Below are 26,922 nucleotides of genomic sequence, written 5' to 3' on the forward strand. Positions count from 1 at the left end.
TCCCTGATACATTTGTGAGAGAGATTAATTTTCTAGCAAAGGTTTTGCCCATTACTATTTTATTTCTTTTAGAATAAATAAATGTTCTGAAAAAAAAAATGACATAAATATTTCTTATCACTCCCTCCCATACTGTTCTAACCAAGCCTGATCCCCATCTCTGGTCTTCCAAACTCCACATTTCCTACTGGCAGCCCTGAAGGAATCATTGACTCTAACAAAATAGATACATTTAGAGTTAATGATTCTTCCTGAGAGTGGACGTCCCTTAATGGGGAAAAATAAATTCCCGGCCCCTCCTGAAAAAAATTTTGGTTTTCTGAAACCATGAAGCAACTTTTCAGATTGTGCCAATGTGCCTAAACCATTGAATGTCAATGTATAATGTACCTAAACTAGCATTTCAAATAGCTCCCAGTACCTAAACCACTAAACTATGTCACTAACCATTAATTTGGATTTAGCTTCCTGTCCATGGGCTTTGTCTTAATCTGATTAATAAGACAAATACCTCTTTGCCATGTAAAACGAGCATCAGCCTCTATACAGACCTCCAATCGGTTGACAATTTTTTTCTTTATAGCATTCTGGGCGGCGGCGTTGGTTGCCACCCGGAGACCTTCTGCAGCCTCTCTCAGCCTTTGCTGCTGGTCCTCATTCTCAGGGTTGGCTGCAGCTCCCTGGGAACGTGAAAATAAAGATTTCATGCTGCAGACACTGAATTCATGCCTTCAATTTTGCTCTTTCCTAGTAATGAGAGCCAAATGCTTCAAGCAATGTCTTTGTGATAAAGATGTCTCCTCGCAACAACAACAAAAATACCTACCAGGGGATGTTTCTAAACTGCATCGCTAAACAGAAGAAATGCAATGGTGATAATAAACACATGAGGTCATAGCCTTGGTTGTCCATGTACATTAACCTGTGACCTGAAATCCATGGGTTAAAAGATGTTAAGGTAAATCTCCCCCTGCCCATATCTCTGAGACAATTTTATTTTAATGGGCATGACAGGCACGTGTCACGGCTGGAAGAGTCTCCTGTCCTGAAGCTCTGGTGCATGTGAATGGGCTGAGATTACAGCATAACACAGGGAGACCGAGGGGCAGGATCGGGGGAGGGGAGGGCAGGAATGCCATCCACAATGCTGTAAGGAAACATCGTTCACGAAGGACCATGTCTAGAGATGGCATTCCTAGAGAACCTGAGTTGGAAAGTATAGCAAAGTAGGACAGGTACCCAATGGTACTGAGCGAACTGTAACTGAATTAAAGACAGAAACTGATGCCCCTACCCTGACAGGGAGAGAGGAATGCCATGCACAGCCCATGGCCACGCTTCCCTCCTGTACCTCCATGGCCCTTTTACGTGTTGCTGTAGGTTAAAGTGTCCACTAAGACCCAATCGGATTTTAACTAGATCCCAATAAAGCCAATGGAAAAAGAACGCTCAATAAGCAGGGACTTTGCTGTTGATGGCTGTCGGCACCACGCCCTGAAGACCTTCGTTCATGTGCTCCATGACCTTCTCCTTTCCCATGTGAACAAGGTTAAACACTCCAAAGCCATTGCAGGTTTTAAACAAACAAAAATGAACACTCAGCTGACCATTCCCTATCCTGAAGATTCCTCTAAACCCTGACTTTCCATAACGCTCACTTGTCGGTGGAGCATGTCCCCTGCAATAGTACCTTTGCCGCTTCCACCATGCGAGCCGTGGAGTCCGCCAGGAGTTTTGCTGCTGCCAGGAGCTTCTTTGAATTCTCCATGTCGATCTCGGCTTCTGCATCTGACCTCATGGCGTTGACGAGGTCTGAGGTGGCCTGGGCCAGGACCCGCGCCTGGCGCACCATTTCACCTAGAGGGTGGGATTGAGGATAAGGTCTGTCTGTCTGCTTTCTAAAGCTCGGGGTGAAACTTCCGGAGTCAGTCTTGTCTCTACTCCATGGGTGAGAGGAATGGAGAGAAATAAGCCCCTGCGATTCTTAAGGATTACAGCCAAATTACACCCAAAACCAAAAAGAGTCCCTGTGGCTATAGAACGATATGCCCAAACACAGCCAAGTTCCATCTTTAACTCTGAGCAATAAAAATGACATAAGCACCCAAAAAAGGAGCTCTTTGTAAAGAGAAGGCAGGGAACACAATTATGTGGATGTATTGTGTGCACTCACATTTACTGAATACTTATAAAGGAAATGTTATTTACCTCATGTCAAGCACTGCTTATACAAAAGCTCCTATAACAAATTCTTGGAGTAAGTGCATAAAAAGCAGCTTCAGATTCTGACCTAATGTGCACGCCACCTGACCCGGGGAAGTAACGTCACCTCGTCTATGTCATGTGGCTCCCGCTAACAGGAGGCACTGACCGTTTCACGCCCAAATGCTACGCTTTGCCTTGGCTCGGTTTTCCTTAGCCATTGTCCCTTTGCTTACCCTCTTCTTCCCAATACTTGTTTTGATCTTGTTACTGATAATTGTTTGATTTTATTGTACCTGTGATTTTACTGAAATCCATTTTAACTCCCTTTTGGAAGTGGGAGGAGTATAGAGTCAACATTACCCAAAGAACTTACATGTATCGATGCATGACCCATGGACAGACAATAGTGTGGTGGAGGCCTGCGGAGGGGGTGGGATCGGGGTGGAGGGAATCAGTGAGGGGAATTAAAGGAGACATGTAATACTTTCAACAATAAATATAAATTTAAAAATATTTTTAAAGTCCAGATTACACACACAAATAAAAATAAATAAAACTATTGAAATGTAAGGGATTTCTTCCTCTTCCAAAGGTCATTGGAGAAGAATGCTGAAGTACTGTCCTATTAAAAGTAAAAACGCTTTCAGGAAAATAAAAATGTGCTAAATTCAAGATGTCCTGGATTTGGATCCTAGGACAATAGTAAAAGGACATCACCAGAGGAAAACTGGTGAAATCCAAGAGTTTAGTTAACAGTAATGCACCAGTGCTGAGATCCGGACTGACAAATGTGCCCCAGGTGAGGGACAGGCTGAAAATGCAAGGAACTGGGAGGGCCGATGAGAACTCTGCATTACCTCTGCAGCTTCTCTGTAAACCTAAAAGTCTTCCAAAATAAAAGGTTTGTTAAAACAGACAAACAAAAGTAACAAAAAAAGTCCCAACATGTGGAGCAATGCTGGGCAGGTGAACAGTTTCCGGCTGGCGGGTGTGAGTAATTTCAGCAGGCTCCACACTGCAGGGCCGGCCCTGGGTGCCTGGTACTTGGCCCTGGGATGACTAAGGCAGAGAATATTGCTTCCTGGACATTTAGAGGAGGCGTGGCTCAGGACACAGAAAAGCACAAGGTAATTTTCTTTAAAAAATACTCGTTATAAAGTATTGCTCTGCGTTGATGCAGAAGCAGGAAAAAAGACCTTTTATAAACAACTGGTAGGGTTAAAAATGGTGGGATCTTTCTGGAGAGAAATTTCATAGACACATTTAAAATAAAATAAAAACCTATAGAGCTATAGGCCCAGCATTCCACTGATAGGAATTTACCCTACATATACTGCCCCCCTCCCCCCCCCTCCTCCTCAAGTAAACCAAAATACTAAAAAGAAAGAGGGAGTTATACATGCACATATACATGACTAGGAAGAATAAAAACAAATTGGTAAATGGTCAGTTCTGGAGATTTAGATGAGACAGTGATGGGCTGGGTCTGGGGACACATACTTTTGAACGAATAGATGGAAAAGGTACATTGTACTGTATATTTTTAAATTTTCTGCATATAATGTTTGCCATCTTAAGAAAATACCTTTGTGAATGGAAAGAGACTGCCTTTCCTAGGCTGGAGCATGCCTTTGCTATGCAAGCTATCCAGACCTGAGCCACACCTCCTCTAACTGGCCAGCAAGCAATATTCTCTGCCTTAGTCATCCCAGGGCCAAGTACCAGGCAACCAGGGCCAGCCCTGCAGTGTGGAGCCTGCTGAAATTACTCACACCTGCCAGCCCGAAAACTGTTCACCTGCCTAGCATTGCCTTCCCCAGGAAACCCCAATAAAGGCCTTCACTGAAACTCTCCCCTCAATCCTGTCTTTTGCCGCCTGATGAACCCCTGACCTTGTGTGCACATGGTGACTTCCTCTCAGAGACCGGAGTATAGCAAACTTCTAGGAAGATTCATTTTTTTCTTTTCTTTCTTTCTTTTTTTTTTTTTTATCTTCACCCGAGAATATTTTTTTCCATTGATGTTTTAGGGAGAGGGGAAGGAGAGAGACATCGATTGGTTGCCTCCCACACACGTCCCGATCAGGACTGGGAATTAAACCCACGATCCTTTGGTCTGCGGGCCAATGCTCTAACCACTGAGACAAACCAGCCAAGGTATAGCAAGATTCATTCTTGCTTCCTCCATCTCCAATGCGGACATTTGTAGAAAGGGGATTTACTGTGGATGTAAATAACTTTTTAAAAGCCCAGTTAACTGTAAATCTTCAGGTGTTGCTCCGGATGGGCACATTAGGAGCCTTCTGTCCCTTTCCCAGGCTCAGAGAGGAAGGCTCTGATTGAAGGTGATGAGAACTTGCCCTTGCCAGGCACCCAGGAGGCCGTCACCTACCTTACTCTCCCTCATCACTATCAGGGAACCCAACTGACCACATCCCCCCACCCCCCAGCCCAAACCCTCACCAGCATCGCCCATGGAGCTGAAGATGCTCTCGGTGACACACATGATGGTGTCGGTGGCCTGGTCGTAGCGGCCAATGGGCTCGCCTCGGCTGGCAAACTGTCGCACGTGCTGCAGGAGGTCGTGCAGGGCCTGGCTGACCACGCTGGCCGCCGCGCTGACTTGCTTCAGGAGCTCGCTGTCATCTGTGGCTGCCTGGCAGGCGCGGACGCAGTTCTCCACTGAGCGATCCACAAGCTTCCCCGCTTCGATCAGCTGCTCCTGGCACACAGGGGAGCTGATGGTGGGGCTCACCACCTGCAGGGGGGCGAGAGCGGGTCGGGGCACTGTGGGTCCTCTTGGTCCTCCGTGTGCACTAGCTTTGCACCAAGTCCCTTCCTGCTCTGGGCCTCGGTTCCTTAATTACAGGACCAGGAATTAAACTAAACCATTACTGCAGTTTCTCATTTTCACTACCTCACTTTGCCTTTGTGATTTCAGATGCTGCTAATTTTTATCTTTGTTAGGGATCTATAACGATCTATACTACTGACTACTTTCAAAGTCATTTCCAGTATGTACCAACTATGCCTCCTCCTTCAAGAAACCTCTAAAATTGAGTCTTCTGAGCTAGGATAACAAGACAACCAAAAGAATTGTATTTCTTTTTCCAGAGGCACATGGAACTCTGCTTCATGGCACTTTATCGAACAGGGGATTCTGTCAGTACCTGTGGATATAAGGAGGGGACCATCCAGGACACCTCTGACAGATGCTACACATCCTCCCATAGCCTAGGAAAGGCCAGGCTGAGCCAAAGCACGGACCTGTCCTCTACGCTATGTCCTTAAGTTGAGACACGGACACCTCCCACCTTCTCAGGCACCATCTCATCAGATGGTGGGGTGGAAAGGGTATTTGAGGTCAGGCCCGAGTTAAAAAACTCAGTTCTGCCACCTACTGCTTCTGTGTCATAACATCTAAAGGCCTCAATTTCCTCTTCAGTGAACGGGTGATGGTGATTAACGAGGCTAAGCACAGAGTGTGCGCATTCTGACAACGACGACCTAAGGCCTCACCACCCTCACTCCATCACTGTGCGGAGGAGAAAGGGCCCCACAACTCCGCAGTGACTTCTGGGCCCGTTTATCGTGCCGAACTGCACAGCGCAAGGACCTGTGTGTGCAGGTGTAAACAAGGCGTGCTGACACGTCCAAACGGGAGACAGCAGAGGTGGCAGTTAGACACAGGAGGGTACCTCTGCCGGGGGCCTTGAACAAAGAGCAAGTGATAAAAGCAGAATTGAGCAGTTTACGTAAAAATCCTGTCACATCACCTAAAAAAGACACCTGAAGCACTTAGTCTCGAACAATTTTAACAAATTTTGCCCCTGCTTCCCCTCAATGACTGGAGGCAGATAAGAGCATGTGACACTTTGTAGCGAGGGCCGGGGGTGCGAGCCGGCTGACCTTGGCACAGGCCACCAGCTGGGAGGTGGAGAGGGCACACTGGGTGGCAGCGGCGATCACCCTGTTCTGCAGGACCGTGTCTTCGGCCACTTGGGCAACGTTCTTTGCCTTTAGTACCAGCATAGCAGCAGCGTTGGCAACAGCTTTGGCCAAACTCATTAAAACGTCCTAAGAAAAAGAAATTTAAAAAAACACACGAGTCATTCGTTTTGTTTTTCCAATAACCCTTCAGGAAAATAAAATGTGGTGTCCACTTAACCATTTTATTAGAATTCCATTTGACTTCAGTACTTCAGAATAATACTTTTCCACTTATTTTTCTGAAATGTCAACTTATCTTTGGAGCTAGTTAACACTAGAAAGACTGAAATTTAGTATATACCTATATTGCCCAAAAGCAGTCAAAATGACTGCACTGTGAAAGAATAATATTGGAGCACTCTTCACTTATGTTCCTTAGCTTTTCCAATAACTCACTTCTATTCGACATTTCTTTCATGAATTTAGGGCGCAAAAGAAATAAAATAAAGAACTTATTAGAACAAGTATCACTGCATAAAGATTCGAATAACAAGTACTAGTTTAGCTTATTGAGCAACTGCAACTTATCAAGTATCGACAATTTATCATGTACTTGTATGTTATCATGTGACAGTAATCGAAAAAAAATGAAAACTGTTATTTCAATACAGAGCCGAACTGGTCATATAAGAAATTTACTCAATTCAATAATAAGAGTCATTTGATTATTTAAAATTTCCCAAGCAGTCAAAATGACTGCTTTTGGGCAATATAGGTATAACACACACATATATATATACACCGGAAATGAAGGAGGGGGAGGTAACTACAATTATTAATAAACGCATTTATATGTTGTACAAAAAGTCACAAAATTCTAAGACATTGTGTCTTTATATACATAATTGTTTTTCTAATTGAAATTAAAAAGCAGTCAAAATGACTTCCTTGGGCAATCTAGTGTTAATGAAGAAGACTCACATCCTAATAACATATTCTCCTATACATTCATTAAGTAGCACAAGTTTACATCTAAAAGAGGTTAATTTGAGGAAACGGTTTTTATTATAACCACTGATTATCGTCCATGCACTTATCCAATACTGAGAGTCACATCTCTTGAATGTGGTTGTATTGGTGGATCAAACGACGCTGAAATGCATCCAGATGCCACAAATACTATGTGCTGTAGGAAAAATAGAATTCATGGCCCCCAAGTCACCATGCCCCACTGTAACTTGAAAATTCATTTTTTTGGATTTCTACTTTGCACAAGAATCCAAGTGGAGGGCCAGGGGTGGGAGCCCATGAATTCAGCCACAACATTGCCTCCAGAGGGCAATGGTGGACATGCACAGACAACTCCTACTTCCAGAGCTAAGGGATGCTCTGCACATAAGTTATTCTCAGTGATCCGGAGCCTTCTGCAGAGGGATTAAATTATTACGAAAAGTGGGCAGGGAGTCTACATACATAAACTAGCTACAAGCCACATAGTTAAAGCTATGACCTCACTGCGGATGCAAGGAGCGCGGAGCCTTTAAAGATCAGCTTATGCTTCAGCTCAACAAGAAGGCATTCTGCCTGCAGGATGGGAAATCCTTTGATTTCGGCCACCAGCTTTGTCACTGATCTGTGTGACCTGAAGACTAACCACCGCTACATTGAATTTACATCTCTGCTTTTAATATTGAAGGTAGTTTATTTGGTTTGGAAATGCCTTCCCAAACATAGGAGCCATTTTTATTTTGAACAAACGTGTGAAGACTCCCCCAGAGGAGATGTGGTCAGAAGTCTTTGTTAATTCATCAGATGATAATGAAAAGCACCTTTGATTCTGAATGCAAAGGGCACCCACAACCTTCACAACAATATTTCTTATGAGAAGATAAATTGGAAAGTCTGTCCAAACTGCACAGTTTTACAGAGAGCAAAGGCCAATTAAAAACCACCAAGTAAGCGCACTTTAAAACTGACAAAGCCAAGCAGTCTTAAAGGAACAGTCCAGCCCAGTCTGTTTTAGGTCTCTGAAGTTTACTGACCGTCCAGGGAAAAACCAAAGCCTGTGATGCCACAAGTTGAAGGTGCCTCTGGGATCTAGCTGGCTACTGTCTGCTGCAATTTTTAGACATTGTTCCCAACACAGCCCAAAAGGTTACAGTTCGTGGACACCTATAGCTCAATGATCAGTGAAAACACAACCTGAATGTCACAAATTATTAACGAGATTTAGGCTAACAACTTTCCAAAGGGTCACAGTATTCATTCCCTCGTTATGAATCCATCTTCGCACACAGAGACAAGGTTTGGTCATGTAGACTCAGGATTATTCTAAAGGGCTTTGTTCGACTCATTTACAGAAACCCTGTTCCTAGTAATTTTGTCCAAAAAAGAAAAAAAGATACAGTTAGAAAAAGAACGTGATCCCACAGCAGGGGTGGGCAAACTTTTTGACTCGAGGACCACAATGGGTTCTTAAACTGGACCGGAGGGCCAGAACAAAAGCATGGATGGAGTGTTAGTGTGAACTAATATAAATTCAAAGTAAACATCATTACATAAAAGGGTACGGTCTTTTTTTTTTTTTTTTTTTTTTTTTTAGTTTTATTCATTTCAAACGGGCCGGATCCGGCCCGCGGGCCGTAGTTTGCCCACGGCTGTCCTACAGCAATAGTTGCAGGCAAGGCCTTTGTCGAACTTTTCAACAAGACCACTATTATGTCGCCCGTGTAAAATAAATCTTTGTTAAGTCTGGGAACATGTTGAGGACCCAAAGAAAAGCTCTGAGATCGGATCTCAAGAATCTGAAAACCAGAGTAAGAAATCCAATGTCAGGAAGCCCAGGGCTGCTCCTAACGAGCGGCTGCAGATCACCTCACGGGGGCGGTGTTTACCCGGACGCCTTACAGAAACAAAGCGCTCCAGCCAGGCTTTCCTGGGAAGAGAGCCTCCACAGGCCCAGGTCCTGAACCTGAACCTGAACCTGAACCTGCTGCCTAGTTCATCTGAACAGAAACAAACATTAGGAAGCAGTTTGCATTTATAGGTGATGAAAATGTCGAAGGAAAAAAGGCAGTCTTCAACACACAAGGATGCCTGAGATGTCTCAAGGAAGGGCTGTGACTTGAACCTTCCCAAACACTTTGGGGAAACAGTATTTTTGAGGAAAGTACATTGGTCACTTCAAGATAATGAAGCCTAGAAAACCAAGCATGGAATCTCGTATCCACACAGTTCCTCAGTAAGGGTCTGCCTATGAAGAATTATCTGCTCTAATACAAAAAGCAAAGGACTCTTCGGGATCTGAGTCAGGAGGAATCAGGATGGGGACACAGTTAGCTTGGAGTTAGTGGGATATATGCCAGGATTGCTGGACTGTGGGTCTCACCCCCATCACGAGGTGAATGTTCGAGCACTGAGGTGTTACTACAGGATATGAATGAGTTCCACGGCTCCAGTACCACAGGTGTGGATGAGGAGGAGAAACAATACATGTATGGATGGAATTGCATGTTTCGTGAATCACAAGATACATGGTCATGTCTTAGTGTAACATGCATCTTGTGTTGATGAGATTTGATAGTGCTAAATAAAATGGCATGCAAAACTGCCACAGAGGAAGCTAGAAACTTAAATGCTAGAGTAAAGCTCAATGATCTTTTTATTCTCAATTCTGCCGAATTCCTCAACACTGAACTGGACATGAGATTTGGAGAAGGGCATCTTTCTAGAGGACTGCAACCATTTCATTAAAATGTATTGATACACAATTTGCAAAATTAATATTTAAGAAGAGGAGAAAGAGGAGTGGAGGGCATCTGCCCGCAAGTATGTAAGAAGAGAAGCTCCTTCGAGCCCGAGGCTCCCAGCAGCAGGCCTCGGCACCTCATCTGTGGTGGCTGGCAATGGAGGCAGACAAGTTGAGATCCCATCTGAGCTGGCAGTACATCAAAGCAGCTGCAAACAGTGGCTACAGCTGTTCCCCAGAGAACAGAGAGCACATGCCCATGGTATTGAAAACGAAGGGTGACAAAAAACACTTCACCGTGTTTGTGGTTTTGGATGACACAGACTGACAACAGACACACCTCTAAATATGAAGAGAGCCTGTGCTCCGTGTGTGAGTGCACAGCACACTCTGTCACTCTCAGATGTGGCCTCCAGGGTAATTCAATTAAAAACTGCCCCCAGGCCCAGCCGGCGTGGCTCAGTGGTTGAGCGTCCACCTATGAACCAGGAGGTCATGGCTTGATTCCCGGTCAGGGCACATGCCCGGACTGCGGGCTTGATCCCCAGTGTGGGGTGTGTAGGAGGCAGCCAATCAATGATTCTTTCTCATCATTGATGTTTCTATCTCTCTCTCCCTCTTCCTTCCTCCCTGAAATCAATAAAAAGATAGTTTAAGAAAACAAAAGCAACAACAATAAAAACTACCCTCAAATAGATAAAACAAGATTGGCCATGAATTGATAATTGGGAAGGCTGGGTGGTAGATACAAGGGAGTTCATGATATTATTCCCTTCACTTTTGTGTTTAAAAAATGTCAGTATATTGACCAATGAGAACAGTTAAATAAGGGCTGTATAATGACGACTGTAAGTGAAATGAGTTTTCCAATTAAAAAAATTAAATTAACACACAAACCTCTCACCCCCAAGATAATCCACCCCAATCTTATTCTTGACAGCTCAGGGAAGATTTGGTTTTACATTACATTTTCCCCGTTTGGGTCTACTCTAGACCATCACTTAGGCTCCTTTCCAAGACTTATGGGCTGCAAATATCTTACCTGGAATCGCTCATCAGTCTCATTCTCTCCGATCTGCCTCAGAAGATCCCCACTGGCCTGTCCAATGCTTCCAGCAGCCGTCAAAACCGTCTGTCGGGGCTATGAACAAAGAACACACATTGGTTGGAAGGAAAATGCACTTCCTGCGCAGTACCGACCGACGGGCAGTGCCGGGAGGGAACCTGCAGGATTGGCAGTCCTGCACCTAAACGAGAATCTCCGACTATCTGCCAGCCAGGAGACATGACGTCCTGGCCAAATCTGTGCGAGGAAGTGCCCGAGGTCTCACAAACCAGTGGATGGGTTCGAAATGTTGAATGAAGGAGTCTTGCTCAGCTGGTAGGAAGGTGACTCATGCTTTATGGAATTTAGGGCACAAAACTTGTATCCCTTTTAAACGTGTATTTGTCACATCTGTTCATTTCTGAGTACCTTGGGAGGGAGAAGAGAGGCTTCCTACTAAGAGCTCAACTAGTCCTGAATGCTGAACCATCAGTTCTGAACCCAGTTTAACAACTTGCAAACCCTACCGCTTTTTCACCTGCCCCATCAGGATGGAAGGAACAGCTCTGGAAGCAAGAGCCCCATCCCTGGAACTCAAAGGCTGCACCTGTCGCAGCAGAACCCAAGAGACGGCTTGCCCCAAGAAGAGCTCACCTCTCCAGAAGTAGGCTGCACCGCTTTCAGCAAGTCCGACACTGCCCCAGCGAGGGTCCTTGCAGCTCTGAGCAAGTCCTCCCCGCTGCCCACCTCATCATCCATGAGGGCCGCCAAGAGCTTCACGCCTTTGGACATCTCCGTCAGGTTGGAAGAAATGGTGGTGATTGCACACCCCACAGCTGTGTAGTCCGTGTCTGCCGGGTCACCTGGGACAGAGAAGGACCATCTCGGTCAAAGGAGGGTGGTGAAGAGGGAGGAGAGCCCAGTTGGGCAGGAGATACGTGGCCAGGGGGCAGCAGCTCGTCACCCACCACTCTGCAGGAGTCAGACACAAAGCACCGCATGTGCACAGTGAGACGGGTGGCTCCCTATCTCCAAGATGCTGCTCTTCACAGGCACCTTCACCCTGAGGCCGCCTGCAGTGCAATGCTGAGCACAAGCACCTTTGAAATTCCAAAGGAAGGCTGAGCATCTCACGGCCTCTTGCATTAGGCCACTGTCAGCAGCTTAGGGAGGTCAACTCTGCCGCTGAAACGGTCAGGCTGCTCAGGGAAGCGAAGACATGCCCTGGCCCTCACTTGACAGTGTTGGGCGGGGAGTGATGCTACGGCAGAAGAGACAAGACAGGAGGCGCGCACGACGGATCTCGTCAGACTGTAAGCTCCCAGAAGGGAGAAACAGGCCTCCACGTACTTTGAAGTATGTCCAACACACTGATGAACAAGGAGAAGGGCGACGTAAATGCTTTTTAATGACGCGACATGATACAGACACAAAGGGATGGATAGTCTCCACATTTCTCCTGGGTCAGTGGGAGAAAATGCCTGAAGCACACAGGGTGCCTAAAAATAGACTGTCGTTTCATAATATGAAAATCTGTTTCAATCAAAGAACCTTTTTTTAAAAACACGCACACACACAAAAAAACCACAACATACCACAAACCCCTCAGGGTCTTACCGGCAGTGAGGTTAACAACTGAAGCTGTTCCAGCTGTGATGGCATCGACCTGAGAGTGGATTTCGTGTTTGGATTCGTCGACTTTGTTCTGAACCCATACCCTAGACGCCTGCAAAACCAGACAAGCACATGACACCATCACTGCATGGAATTACCCAGGAAACCAGAGAAGTCGTGCCATAAAATGAGACCAGTGTTCTGGCTACACTCTTACTGGGCCGACACCAACGAGACCCTGAAGTCATCTTAAACAGTGTCTGTAACAGGCCTTTTGCTCCTGCATTGAGGCTAAACAGCATGTAAATTTTCCACGTTTTTTAAACATTTTTTTTTTTTTTTTTACTTTTAAGATCTTACAAAAATTCTATGTAGCTGTATTTAGGTGAATTCAATAAAAATGAGAATAGTTGATGTCTCACGATAATACTGCATGTTAGCACCAGCAATTGTGGCTAATTTTTTCTTGTTTTTTAGAGAAAGTGTATAGAATTAGGGTGTCTCAGCTCATGAGTGTTCTCTGTCAACGTGGGGATTGTCTTCTGTTTACAACATGAATGCCACATAGATGTGGTTCCTTTCCCAGTAGGATTTTGGAGGGGTGGATGGGTCAAGACCCCTGTTCTAGATCCAGCTCTTCCACTAACAAGTGGAACAACCTTGGGCAAATTTTATCCAGCCCCTGAACCTCACATTTCTTACACTCTAGGAATTCAGTGGTCTCTAACAGCCTTCCCAGCTCTTACAGTTTATGTTCATGGGAACCTACAGATCACAAATTCTCGTTTCTGGCATTTCTGGACTTAGTCAAATGACCATTTACATTATTACTGGCAACCATACGGAAATAGACTGACGCTGATCTGCTCCCTAAAACATTCCAAAAATACTAATCTAGGTTCAGGATGTGCCTAGCAATACTAATATGTTTTGTATACTAATTCTTAGAAAATTGATACAGAATGTTAAATCTCAGTATATTAAAATTCTACCTTACAATTGTGCTGAGTTTGGGAGTCTGCCATATGTTTCACTCTGACATTCCCCAGAGCGAATGTTTAATGATTTCTGGGGGTCACGGCACTGAGACAAGCAGTACCCTGCGTGTATACAAGTACACAAATGAACAACAGGGCTTCAGGGAGAACTTGGAGCAGTTTGTCCTGGCTGGACAAGATGAGCTACAGACTGTATCTTGGTTCTGGCCCCTATGGTGGCCCTGTCAGTCCTAAAACAGTGGATTTCAACCCTGGCTGCCCAGTAGAGTCACCTGGGAAGGTGGAAAAGCACTGCTACCCAGAGCCCACCCCCAGAGACACAGATTTGTTTGGCTTGAGCCTTAGGCTTTGGCCTTAAAGCTCCTCAGGTGATTCTAATGTGCAAAGGAGGGCTGAGAAGAACTAAAATGTAGATTCTGATTCCGAAGGGGAAGGCCCATGATTTTGCACTCTCAGGAAACCCCAGGTGTTGTCAGTGCTGCTGGCCCCTGGATATGATCTGCAAAGCCAGGGGCCCGGTGACTCCATGCAGCAGTAGCTACAGGACCGCAGCTAATTACCCCGCCCTGCTGAACAGCTCAGGAGTAGTGGTTCTCAAAGCATGGTCCCCAGAAAAGTGGCAACAGCATCACCAGAGGCCTTGCTGGACATGCACAATCTCAGGCCCTGCCCCACACCTACTGAGTCAGAAGCAACCTTTTTGAACCAGCCCTACTAGCGGTTCTGCTGCATGCTAAGGTTTGAATCCCACTTGTAATAACAAAAGCAGCTGATACTCATGAGCTCTCACATGTGTTAGGTGCTGTATTAAGAACTCTGCACGTGATTAGATTATCAGGTCCTCATAACCAACCTACTTATGGATGACAAATGGAGGCTTAAAGGAAGTTGCCAGATTCACACAGCCACTGGGCAGTGGAGCTGGGGATTGAGCACACATGATGTGACTCTAGGGCCCACGCTGTGAGCCCTCGCCAGGTACTGCCAACAGCCAATAGCACCCTATGATTCTCTCCTCCTAGGAGAGTCAACGCCTCGTTATCTTGGAAAGGCATGGTTTTCACTTCACCTGGCTGAAGACAGACATTCACCTGGCTGAGTCCAGAGTGCACAGCCCTGTGTCCTGCCTGGGCAGAGACACTGAATGAAACCACATGCAATATTTACCATATCCTGGCCGAGAGGCGGCAGTGAGTCAAGCTCGCTGAGGTCGTCCTGGGCCTGCTGGACAGCATGCATGCTCGTGTTGATGGTCCCCATGAGGGCCTGCTGGGCCGAGGTCTACAGAGACAGATAAACACAAGGGGGTCATACCGAGGCTCCAGCCCTGACACAGCCCTCTACACAAAACAAGTTGAAACTGAACCCCTGCTCAAGACAAAGTGACCCAGGATACAATTCCAAACTGCCCAAACCACCTCTCATTGGAGAACTTAGCTGACAAGAAGGCTCAGAAAGTGTCCTTGTGAGGGAGCGAAGGGGATCCAGTCCTTGAGAACTGAATATAAAAGACCTCAGGCATGGGAAGCGTGTTTTACACCAGAACTCTTCCTGGTAAACAAGCAAGGATTCCAGCTCCACCTACAGCCAACATGCCTCTTCAGAGTTGAATTACTTCTGAGCTTTCAGTCACTTCAGCTTTCAAACAGTTCTTGCCCAAAAGGATTCCTGAGCAGACCCGAGAGAGACACTGCAGCAGGGGGACCTTCACAGTGGAAGGAACCAATGATCCACTGTGGGGAGTGGGTGTGGTTCACTACAGACCGGGTCTACTCCTAAGACTCTCTGAGGGATATCTGGGCTAATTACTAGTAGCAGCTTGACACTGCTAAGTCAAGGAAGCAGGTTTCTACCAGTCACATGGAGAGGACACTGTTTCTCTTCCAGCCTCAGAGGACAACTGTGATCCTAGACAGGAAGGTACCAGCGCCACACAATTAAAAGGAAACATGCTGAGAGTTAGGCGTCAGGACTGCACGGCTGAAGAGCCAGGATCCAGACAGGAGCTAGCAAGAGTGTGGATGGCACACAGCCTAGCCCCACGCCGATGCCCCTCCCTGCACATCAGAGGCAGCACCCTGACGTGCAGGGTGAGTGCCCGGGGAGCCTCACCAGTGGGGGCATGTGGCCTCGGTGCATCTGCCCAACCATGACCTGCTGCTGCGGCGAGGGCATGCTGCCAACGTTGAAGGTCTCCGGCCCGCTGGAGCCCGAGCGCATCACGGCCGGCAGCGCCACGGAGCCATGCTCCACCTTGCCCGTCCGGTTGAACTGCTGCTGCAGGATGGTGGACCTGTGGGGACAGGCAGTCACTGTGAGATGGATACTCATGTGCACTGTCATAGACACAACAAATGGCACAAATATTTGCTGCTTTATGCCGTGGAGGCCAACTGAAAAGAGGCACGCATAGACAGGACTGTGAAGGAAGAGGCAGGCTAAAATGCTCCATTGAAGAACCCTGAGGTGAATGCTTGTTAAAATAGTAAAATAAATAACCACTCCCAAAGGAGTTAATAGGTTCACGGTATATGCAATCAGTTGTTCTTAAACACACACAGAGATAGTCCTATAACAAAGATGTTCCAGAGATAAGTGAGTTTTGTATACACTGACTTATTCAGCAAATCCTACTGAAATAGCATTCATTCAACAAATACCTACTGTGTGCCAGGTTCTATTCCAGGCATGGGAACATTTAACCTGAGCTTAAAGGAAGAAGTATGGAAATAAACTTAAAGAAATCTCCACAGCTTTGACCCCCTCCTGTAGGTCCAATGCCATTGGCCATGGAGGATGTATAATCACTCTTGGAGCCTTGATGACGGGGCACACTGGCACCTCTTCCAGATGCTTTCAGCTGTAGTCTGGGAAGACTCTTCGGGCATCCAGTAGGCACAATATATCAGTCTTTCACTGCTTAATGTTTTCTTCAAATGAATGATGAGTGCAAAGGACTTGGAACATGTGAAGCTAAGAAGTCTGAGGATGGCATATCTGCCTCAGCAGCCCAGTGGACAAACCCGCAGGGGGAGTCTGGAGGAGTCTGTGTGCACGTGTAGGAGGGAGCAGGGTTGGTGAGCTCTTGCATTTAGGGCAGGGGCCTCTCTTCCAGAGTATTCAGACCACCATGGATCACTCCCCATTGTCCAGGGCAAAGCGATGAGCCATGCTAGGACACGAAGCAGCAGGCATGCATGGAGAAACATCACTGTCTATGGAGGGAGTGACACTAGGGAGTGGGTCTGTGGCTCCTGTAGGAGGTCAGCTGAAAGCTGGGATCCCACCAACGTCTAATGCAGGGAGAAGCGGAAGGTGTAGCGATGCAACCACCTGGACCATTTTTCCTGTCTGCCTTGACCAGCCCCCATCCTGATGCCCAGGGGTGGGGAAGGGGCAGCACTCTGGGCTCAGACACTTGCTGAGCTCTTCCTAGGTGAAGTGCAAGTGCAGCAGAGCCCTCTGCGGTGAATGCCGCACCCTGTCAGGAAGCACTCACTAATTTCCACCTAATGGTCATTAACAATTCTGAGGACTTAAGGAGTTTTGCCAGAGGTAGCAAGTACAGTATTTGAAATGAGTCACATCAAGTTTGGTTCCAACCTGTGTACTGATGGGACAAATGGGAAAACACCTTCAAGGTGATTATGAAGCAAACTGTGAGAAAGAGGTGCAGGGTGGTGATGATAGAGAAACAAGTACTATGACTAAACAAGTTCAAATGCTGGGCTCGCTCCAATTTCCTGGCACCGTACTAGAGGAAATATCAAAAGATGTGAATGTGAGTATTGGCACTGCCACATGAAGGCACCTCAACTAACTTCCATGAGCTTCCGTTTCTGTATCTCTGAATAGCAGAGGACAACATGTGGGTACCTCTGCCATAGGGGGTTGTTGTTGGGGCCAAATAAGATAGAATGTGGGACACACACAGTAAAGACAAAAAGGTTATTCCAGCCCTGACCGGTTTGGCTCAGTGGATAGAGCACTGGTCTGCAGACTGAAGGGTCCCAGGTTCGATTCCGGTCAAGGGCATGTACCTTGGTTGTGGGCACATCCCCAGTGGGGGGTGTACGGGAGGCAGCTGATCGATGTTTCTCTCTCATCAATGTTTCAAACTCTCTATCCCTCTCCCTTCCTCTCTGTAAAAAATCAATAAAAATATATTTTTTTAAAAAAGTTATTCCTATTTAACAAAAGTGTGTGTGTGGGGGTGGGGTGGGGGGGCGCTGCACAGGTTTCCATTCAATGGGGCTAAATTGAGATAGTTCTGAATTTAATATGATGATGATGATGATGGCAACAGCAAACATTCATTCTGTGCCAGGCATTATTTTATGTGCTTCATTAGCAAGTCAATCAGCAAAATAAAACTTATAAGGAGATATTATCATTATTCCCATTTTATAAATGAGATGGGGGGGGGACAGAGAAAATTCATAATGTCCACAAACCTGCAAATGAAAAATACAGCCCCCAGATTTGAACCCCAAGTTTGGCTGCAGCATCCATGTTCTTACCCACTTCCTTCTGCAACATTACAATATGTGTACCAAGTGTGGCCCACAAACAGTAAGTCCTCCACTGGCTGGATCCCTCCCCGCAAAGGGACAGGATCAAACAAAAGCTCGCTCTCCAGCCCTTTGATGAAAAGGATGCGGTTTATGAGGTTTACATCAGAAATGCAGACCAGGACTCCTGAATGTTCCTTGCTGCTGAAGATGGATTAAACACCTGTTCAGTGTCTCCCTGAAATCGTTAACCCCCAGCTCCCCAGACACCCTGAGCACTGACACGGACGGTCTGAGACCACACTTCAACAAGCCAGACTCATCGACATCATACATTATCTACTCCTCCATTTGAAGAGCTTCCAGGCCACAGGCTCAGAGGGCAGGAGGGCCCCTGCCATGCAGTGGGAAGGCAGCTCTCCAGCTCTTAACAACACTTACTTTTTGGGGGAGACGGACTCTTCCAACATAGTTGACTCCTCATCACCCTCTAGTCCAAATCTATCTTTACTTTGTTTCTAGAGGTAAAACAAAACACAGAAACAAAAATCAGCAGGTCTTTACACAAGGACGTTTTAAAAGGTGTCACACAAGCAAAAGCATGGAGGTTTATAGCAAATTCCTTAGATTGAATATTTAATAAGTTATGGGTGAACAAAGGCAATAAAAATAAATTATTTACTATGCAGAGATATATAATGTCTTCTGCATTTATTATTGCACAGACCTAATTTCATATAATTAAAATCAAGATGCAGATATTAATACTCTAGTAGAACTTGGTTCTTTGAATGGACTGTATCTAAAAGCTTTAGCAAACTTGTCTGTATACCACAATGGCATATAACCCTATTATATTTAGGGAATAAAAACAACATGAAAAATGCAAAAACATCTTCAGACCCTCAACCTGGGCTCCTACAGAGGCTGGAAAGTGTAATGTAACTACCTAGAGAGGAAGATGCCAAGGGGTTAGTTAGGTTCATTCATTAGCTAAGTGATGCACTACCACTAATTACCTGGCAGTCAATGATACAGATGATCTGCAGCAAAATCAGAAATTCTCATAGGATCTTTAGGTCAAAGACCACACACTCAAGCAATCTCAACATCATAGATTAAATTAGTGAATCAAGTACTTCAAATAAGGTGTGTGTGTGTGTGTGTGTGTGTGTGTGTGTGTGTGTGTGTTCCAGGTAGCCATATCATCTAAACCAGCGGTCGCCAACCTTTTGGACCTCAAGGACCACCAGTGGTCTGTGGACCACCAGTTGGCGACCACTGATCTAAACCGAGTCTTAATAAAGAAACCTTGCTTTTCCAATTGACATCAGTAGGAAATACCTTTTTGAGGATGATATCAATGTAGCCTGCAATCAGCTGGGATATTTGCTCTCCCTCGGTGGTTTGCACTGAGTAGTAACTTTCCTGATATTCCCCAAAATCCTGGAGGGGGAAAGCAGCATTAGGAGAAATATAATAAATCAGATATATCAGCAGTTTTAAAGGTGAGAAGGTCCAGGTTCAAGATGGCATAGACTTAACATGCCCTTTGCTCTTCCCTTCTAAATACAACCAAACATCCAAAATCTTATTTGACAAACATGGTAAAAGGGCTCTCAAAGCTCAAAAGGTGAACTAGCTGGGGGCCTCAGGCCTTGAGAAGCCACATCCACTGACTTCTTGTGTTTTATTTCATACTAGAGGCCGGGTGCATGAAATTCGTGCATGGGTAGGGTGCCTAGGCCTAGTCAGTGATCAGGGCTGATTGGGGCCTTCTGGCTGCCGGCCAGGGCCTTCCTTCATTCCGTGCCACCGCCTGGTGGTCAGTGCACATCATAGCAAGCAATCGACTCCGGGTCTCCCAGTCGAACTCCCGAGGGGACACTTTGTATATTAGCCTTATATATATATAGATCCCTTTACTCCACGCTTGGGTGCTAGAGAGACCCAACACTTGGAAATTCCAATGAGCAGATTTGAAAAGCTTGTTCTCTGTGGCGAAAGGAGCAGAAGAGGAAAGCGCAACAGAGACCTCATTGGAGCCCCAACCCAGCTCCATAGCCTGGGCTGCGTTCACCGGCAGCCGCAGAGCAATGAAAGCCCAGGCTGTCCCAGTCCCTGCTCCACAATCCAGGCAGGCAGGTGGTTTGATCTCCTGCAGCCGTGGCCAGAGTGAAACCCTGTGTCTCCCTGTCCTCCACCAGTGGCATAACAAGACTCAGGTCCAGTGGCTTCTGCCTCCCCGCAGAGGTCACCCAGCAGTAGCAGGTGGCCCAGGGAAGTGCCCTCCTCCTTCACAGACAGCAGCGAGGTCTGAGCAACAATCCCAGCAGTGTCAAAGGAACAAAGGAGTCCAGAATAGCACTGCACGGGTTCAGAAAATGAACTGTCATTGCAACTAAAGCGCACAAAGATAGGCTTAGAACTAAATCTACATAAGGTGACTAATAAAATAGAAAATTTAAATCAGATCATGAGTCTTCTAATATATAACCAAAATGTCTAGGATTCAACTGAAAATCACTATTTATATCAAGAACCAGGACAACTACAATATGAATAAGAAAAGAAAATCAATTGATGCCAATACTGAAGATGAATCAGATGTTAGAATTCTCTGATAGGGGTTTTAAAGTAGCCATCATAAAAAATGTTTCAATCAATTAGAAATTCTCCTGAAACAAGTGAAAATATTGGAAAGTTCCAAAACATAAATGTAAGTAATTAAACAGATGAAATGAAAATTATAGAACTGAAAAATGCAATAACCAAAATAAAATAGTGTAGAGATGAGAGAGGACAGAATCAGTAAACTTGAATTTAGTCTATCAGAGCATTAGAGAGGAAACAGACAGAACAAGCAGAGCTTCAAGGATCTATGAGACAACAAACAGCAAAAGATCTAATATACATGTCATCATCAGAATCCCAGAAGGAGAGAACAGTGTGAGACAAAAAAAAAAGAGAGAGAAAGTATTTGAAGAAATGCTGGCTGAAAACATGCCCAAAATAAAGAAGCTAAGCAAACCCCAAACAGAACAACCCCTAAGAAATCCACACCAATAACTTTTTAGAAAAATAACTGATTTCAGTGAAACAGGAAGGACCTAGAAGAAGCAACAGGAGAGCCTGGGCCGGGTGCTATGGCTCACTGGGAAGTCAGAGAAAAGGGGCCTTGGAGACAGGGTTAGGGGGTGAGCCTGGGGTGAGCTGCTGCTGCCCATTGCTCCCCTGGTTGCAAGTCTCCTGGGGACTCCTAGAGTTTAGGACACATGCCTGTCGGGGAAGGTGAGGGGAAGGGAATGGCGCAGGTGTGCTCCCCAGGGGGACAGTGTGCCCACACCAAGAACTTTTGAAAACTAGGGACAAAGAAAAATGTTTAAAACAGCCATAGAAAAGTGACATATTATCGAGAAACAAACATACTATCTGCAAATGAACTTGAATGACAGAAAATTCTAATCTGAAACCCTGGAGGCCAGAAAGGAGTGCCATGACATTTTTCAAGTGCTAAAAAAAACCAAAACAAAACACACAACTGTACTTTTCAAATCCTGTATCTGTCAAAATTAACTTTCATGAATAAAGGGGAAATAAGAACATTCTGAGATTAAAAAAAAACAAAAAAACCCTAAGATAATTTGTTGTTGGCTGACCTATCTTCAAAGAATGGCTAAAGGAGGCTCTCCAAACATAAAGAAAATGGTAACAGAAGAAGGCTGGAAAGTTTTAAAAGGGGAAGAACAACAGGATGGATAAAAATAGAAATAAATGTAATTAACTATCCTTTACCTCATAAGTTTTTAAAGTCATAGTTTATGGTTGAAGCAAAAGTTATAACACCATCTCATGTGGTGTTCAATGCATTTAGAATATTTAGACAATAACACTTAAAAAGTGGGAAGTGTAGAGACCTAAATGGAAGGTTGGTTTCTACACTTTACTTGAAGTGGTAAAACAATGAAAGCAGTAGGCTGCAATTAATTTCATATGTATATGTTCACAACTAGGAAAATTATTAAGAACACCATACAGAGAGATATACTAAAAACATAAATAAATAAAAATGAAACTCTAAAAAATGTAACCCCCCAGGAAGGCAAGAAAAACAGAGGAAAAAGAAATAGAGGGGACAAACAAAAATTATAAAATGGTAGACTTAAGCCCTGACATAAAAAATTAGCTAAAAACTCAAATGGTCTAAACATACCAATTAAAAGAAAGACATTGACAGGGTGGATTAAAAAAAATTAAAGAAACCACAACCCAACTCTATGCTCTTTATTTGAAACACATTTCAAATATAACTCGACTACTAATAAAAGGATAGAAAAAATATGACATGCAAACATTCATTTAAAATATGAGTGGCTATATTAATATAAGATAAAGACTTGAGAGCAAAAAAAATTTACTAGGAAGAAAATATGTAACAATAAGACAATTTCTCCGTTAAGAAGATAAAGGAATCTTAGATGTATAGAAACCAAACAATAGGGCTTCAAAATATATAAAGCAAAAACTAATAGAGATGAAAGGAGATATGGAAAAATCCAGAGTTGCTGTTGGGAACTGACTGAATAACTAGACAGAACATTAACAAGGATACAGAAGACTGGAACAACACCATTAACTAACAGGATCTACCTGGCATTTATAGAATACTTCACTCAACAGCAGAATACACATTCTTTTCAATCACTCAGAGAACATTCTCCAAGAATGATCATATCCTAGGATATAAAACAAATCTTAAAATGCTAAGAAATAAAATTATACTTAATATGTTCTTTGGCTGTAATAAAGTCAAAGTAAAAATCAATAACAGACAATAGGAAAATCTCTATAAATACTTGGAAATTAAATTAAGGCTAGGAATAGGAAGGAAACAAATATTACATGTTACAAACATAAAACCAACTGTATACTTTAATAAAAACAATGAAAATTCATTGTTTTCTGCTTGAGGTAGTTACTGAGATTCATAACTATGTAAAACTTTGTTTTTAACAAAGCAATACTTGGACCTACTTTAAAAAGACCAATCTTGCTAAGAGGTATATGATAACACATAGCTGTCCTCTGCCCTACACATTCCTGCCTTCACTTTCCAATCCCGACCCCCACCTCAGATAACCATTTTCAACCCTTTAAGCAGTTTCTTCCACTGTAAGTCCTCACTTAACATCATCGCTATGGGAAACAATGTATAACGAAACAAAATTTACCAAAGGCTAATTGATATAAACCAGAGTTAAGTTCCTAGGGAATCTCATCAACGGTATAATGAAATGATGTTATTTGAGGATCTGCTGTATTTCTAAATAACATGTTTATATTAATTTCTTGATTTATCTATTTTAGAAATGATCCACAACTTCCTGCAATGGCAAATGAGAACGTAGTTCTCTAAGTAGGAACACTCATTTTTAAGGGACATGCAGGCACAGGTGTTACTGATTATAGGAGGAAAGAAGGTACATTTTCTGAAGATTTCTTCTAACTGGCATGAGGCTATCAATCGATGACCAACTTAGATAACTGATTACTCCCTCCAAGGCCACTTCCTTACACCTTTTTTTCTGATGGCCTATTATGAGCTCTTGCCTCAATGCCAGCTGATATTTCAAGTGTTCAGCAGAGCTGGAGAATAGTTGTGAAGAAACCGACAAATTTTAATGTTGTTTTTTTTTTTTAATTTCTCTTCTTACTCAACTTGCCCTACTAATTCTCACATGTAAGTATGACTATTAGTTAAGGCTACCCAGTTAGACTCTGCTAAAAGCAAATATTGAGGTTGGGAGCAGGAGTTCAGAGGTCCGAAGGCTTACGACAAGCACACTGTTCATATTTTCCATGTGTTTCACACTGGGCATTTCATCATGACCATGTCATTTGATCCCAGCAACTCTGTGAAAACAGGTGTTGCTATCCCCATTTTACAGCTGAGGAAGTTCAGGCTCAGTGAGGACAGGTGACTTGAGCAAGGTCACAGAGCTCAGAAATGACAAGCTGGGGTGGAATACTGCCCCAAAGTCTACGCTGCTTCCACTATACAGCACGCTCTCTTTCCAGGCAGGCTGGGAAAACACACCTCAGCAAGATGTCACGGTTCTTAGGAACTTCTACAACAATCAGCGATAAAGGGCGCCTTTGGGTGGGCCTCAGAGCATTAGCGTTTCCTTTTAGGGTACGCTCGGGATGGCCTCAGGGACACAGAAGATGAGAAGCACCCTGTGAGTGGCTCTTCATAGAGACGTTCTTACTTAACGCACCAGAGAGGAGGGGGTGGCCAAGGATACCCAGCTTTCATACATTTCCCTCAGTTCTGGACCAGTCCCCATGCCCACCCCATGGTCTCCCACCATCTGTCCCTCTCCACACTGCCCGCGAAGGCCAGGGAAACCCAGTGGGCTTGTACTGTTTCTCCTGCCCCACCATATTACCCAAAGCCATGTGGGCCCCCTCGTTGCCCTCTGCCAGTCCCTACCAACGTGAAGCTCTTGGGCGAGGCTGCCCAGCGCTTGACCGTGGTGAGCGGCCACTCCTGCAGCACTTCCTTGGTCTTCTCGTCCACGCGCATCACTGAGTCCTTGGTGATGCCCAGCAGGCGGGGCACCAGCTTGTTCTTGCCTTTCATCTTTTCCTGAAACAGGAGACACCAGGTCAGCGCTCTTCCTCTGAATACATCTGATTTTGCCAAATAATCAATGACATTGCAATGTTTTACCTGCGGTCAACTTACACACACTGTGTTTCAAAATAGGCAGAACTACCGTGTCTTAAAAATCTTGACTGATTATTAGTTTTAATAATTGTTTAAGAAACAGTAATCATGCCTATTAAATTAATGGATACCTACCTGTCACACACACCTGAACAAATTCGAGATCAGTTAATAACTTAGGAGAAACATACAGGTGATATATTTTTGTGATCACTGAGTGCGAAAAGACTCTTTATACCAAAATAAAAAATATATTTATATAAAGGAAATGATTAATAGTTTTAACTACAAAATATAATGGACTTCAATATATCTAAAAAAAGAGAAAGAAGGGTAGGAGAAAAAGAAAGAAACCTCATCAGAAACAAAATGAAAAAGCAAATGACCGGGGAATAAATATTTACAACAAATACAAAGATAAAAAATTTCATATACATTGTATGTGAAAGGTTATCATAAATCAACAATAACTAGCAAAGAACATACACAGAAACTGTTTAAAATAATAATTAGGTAATAATTAATCAACAATTGGATAAATGTCATGTATATAAGATGGCAGATTTTAAAAAAAACAGAATTAAAGAAAATATAAAGGGGAAACACTGTTGAGGGAATTGAAAATGGCATAGCCTTTATAGAAAATAAACGTGTCAATAATAAACGAAAGCTTTAGAAATATTTCTACTTTCGACACGTCTTGCTTTTAGAAACTTGTTAAAAAACAAATTATAAATGGATGTGAAGATTATACAGCAAGAAGGTTCATCTCGGGTTTACCATAGTGGAAATAACCAAATTTTCAATAAATAGGGGATTTGAAAAATTATTGCACAAATAACAGACTACTCTACAACTCTTAAAATGCATATTATAGGAAAACAATTGGACAATACAGTTTTCACAATATATTATAAAATAAAAATCAACAGTTTGCACTGCAAAATCCTAAAGGAAGTAAAATTTTAAGCATAAATTTTAATTTAAAACATTAAAAGAAAATTTAAAAAAGAAAATTTTATTATGTGAAAAAATGGTGGCAACAATCATCTCAAGTTATTTGTATTATTTTCTTGTGCTTTTCCTTATTCCCAAAATTTCACCCAATATACATCTTTTTGTTGTCAAGGAAAAACAAACAATCTTTTCCAATAATACTTGCTGAAACCTCGTAATGACTACACGATTCCCTAAGAACACATATACAAATTAGCACCCACAAAGTGTGTATATATAAGTAGGTGTGAGTACAAGGGGACAGGCACCCAACACAGGGCAGGAGTGTGCTACATGTTAGTCTTTCCCATTAATTTTCAAAGCATCCCTTAAATGTTGGCATCATCATCATCATCATCATCCCTTTTTTGAAATGAAGGGACCAGCAACTTGCCCAAGGCAGATAGCAGTGAGTAGGAAAGCCATGATTAGGACACAAATTTGACTAGCTCAAAAATACTTCTGATTTCAAAAGCAGACTGTCTACCACAGTGTACTTCTTCTGGGGGAAGCAATTAGAAAAAAGCAAAAAATGCCCCCTCCTGGCCCCCAAGGGCAGTTCATAAATCATCAGGAGGTGAAGGTCCCAGCACACCTCCAGCTTCCTCCCAGGAGGAAGAGAGGACAGCATCGGGAATCTGCGTGGGGGGCCAAGGGGTGGAGTCTGCATTGCAAGAACCTCCCAATCCTGATGAAAGCAGAGTCAGACTCTGTGGAGAGACACCAGTTCCACAAGAGGTGAAATCAGTGCCCATGGAGGATGCCCATCAGTCCAATTTGGCTTCAGGAGCCACACACAGAGTTAGGTGGAGAGGCCCTGGGCAGCTGGTTTAGTCACACATGGAGGAATGAGATGGTCAAAGGGTACAAACTTGTAATTGTAAGAGGAATGAGTTCTGGGGATTTAATGTACGCTGCTGTGACTATAGTCAACACTGTATTATATACTTGAAAGCTGTAAAGAGAATAGATCTTGAATGTTCTCCACATAACAAGAAAAATATAATTACGTGAGGAGGACATAACCTCATTGTGGTAATAATTTTAAAATATATACATGTAACAATTCATCGCATTGTACACCTTAAACTTCCACAATGTTCTATGTCAATTATATCTCAGAAAAGTTGCGAGAAAAAGATAGCT

The 26,922-nt window shown here is 43.9% G+C and overlaps 1 protein-coding gene across 1 annotated transcript in view; it reads right to left on the reverse strand.

Moving 5' to 3' along the window:
• The window catches only part of TLN2 (talin 2), a 428,326-nt gene that overhangs the window by 130,632 nt on the left and 270,772 nt on the right, over positions 1-26,922 (reverse strand). The window contains exons 13-24 of the mRNA XM_081089528.1: positions 24,544-24,699; positions 19,395-19,496; positions 18,492-18,568; positions 15,652-15,832; positions 14,707-14,820; positions 12,545-12,653; positions 11,582-11,790; positions 10,925-11,023; positions 6,114-6,281; positions 4,668-4,962; positions 1,691-1,857; positions 552-680 (exon numbers count right to left, since the gene is read on the reverse strand). Of these exons, the coding sequence (XP_080945654.1) occupies positions 552-680; positions 1,691-1,857; positions 4,668-4,962; positions 6,114-6,281; positions 10,925-11,023; positions 11,582-11,790; positions 12,545-12,653; positions 14,707-14,820; positions 15,652-15,832; positions 18,492-18,568; positions 19,395-19,496; positions 24,544-24,699 (1,806 nt within the window). The remainder of the gene's footprint in view (positions 1-551; positions 681-1,690; positions 1,858-4,667; positions 4,963-6,113; positions 6,282-10,924; positions 11,024-11,581; positions 11,791-12,544; positions 12,654-14,706; positions 14,821-15,651; positions 15,833-18,491; positions 18,569-19,394; positions 19,497-24,543; positions 24,700-26,922) is intronic.

The sequence above is a fragment of the Myotis nattereri genome (assembly GCF_964212035.1).
Source record: "Myotis nattereri genome assembly, chromosome: 1".
Lineage (NCBI taxonomy): Eukaryota > Metazoa > Chordata > Mammalia > Chiroptera > Vespertilionidae > Myotis > Myotis nattereri.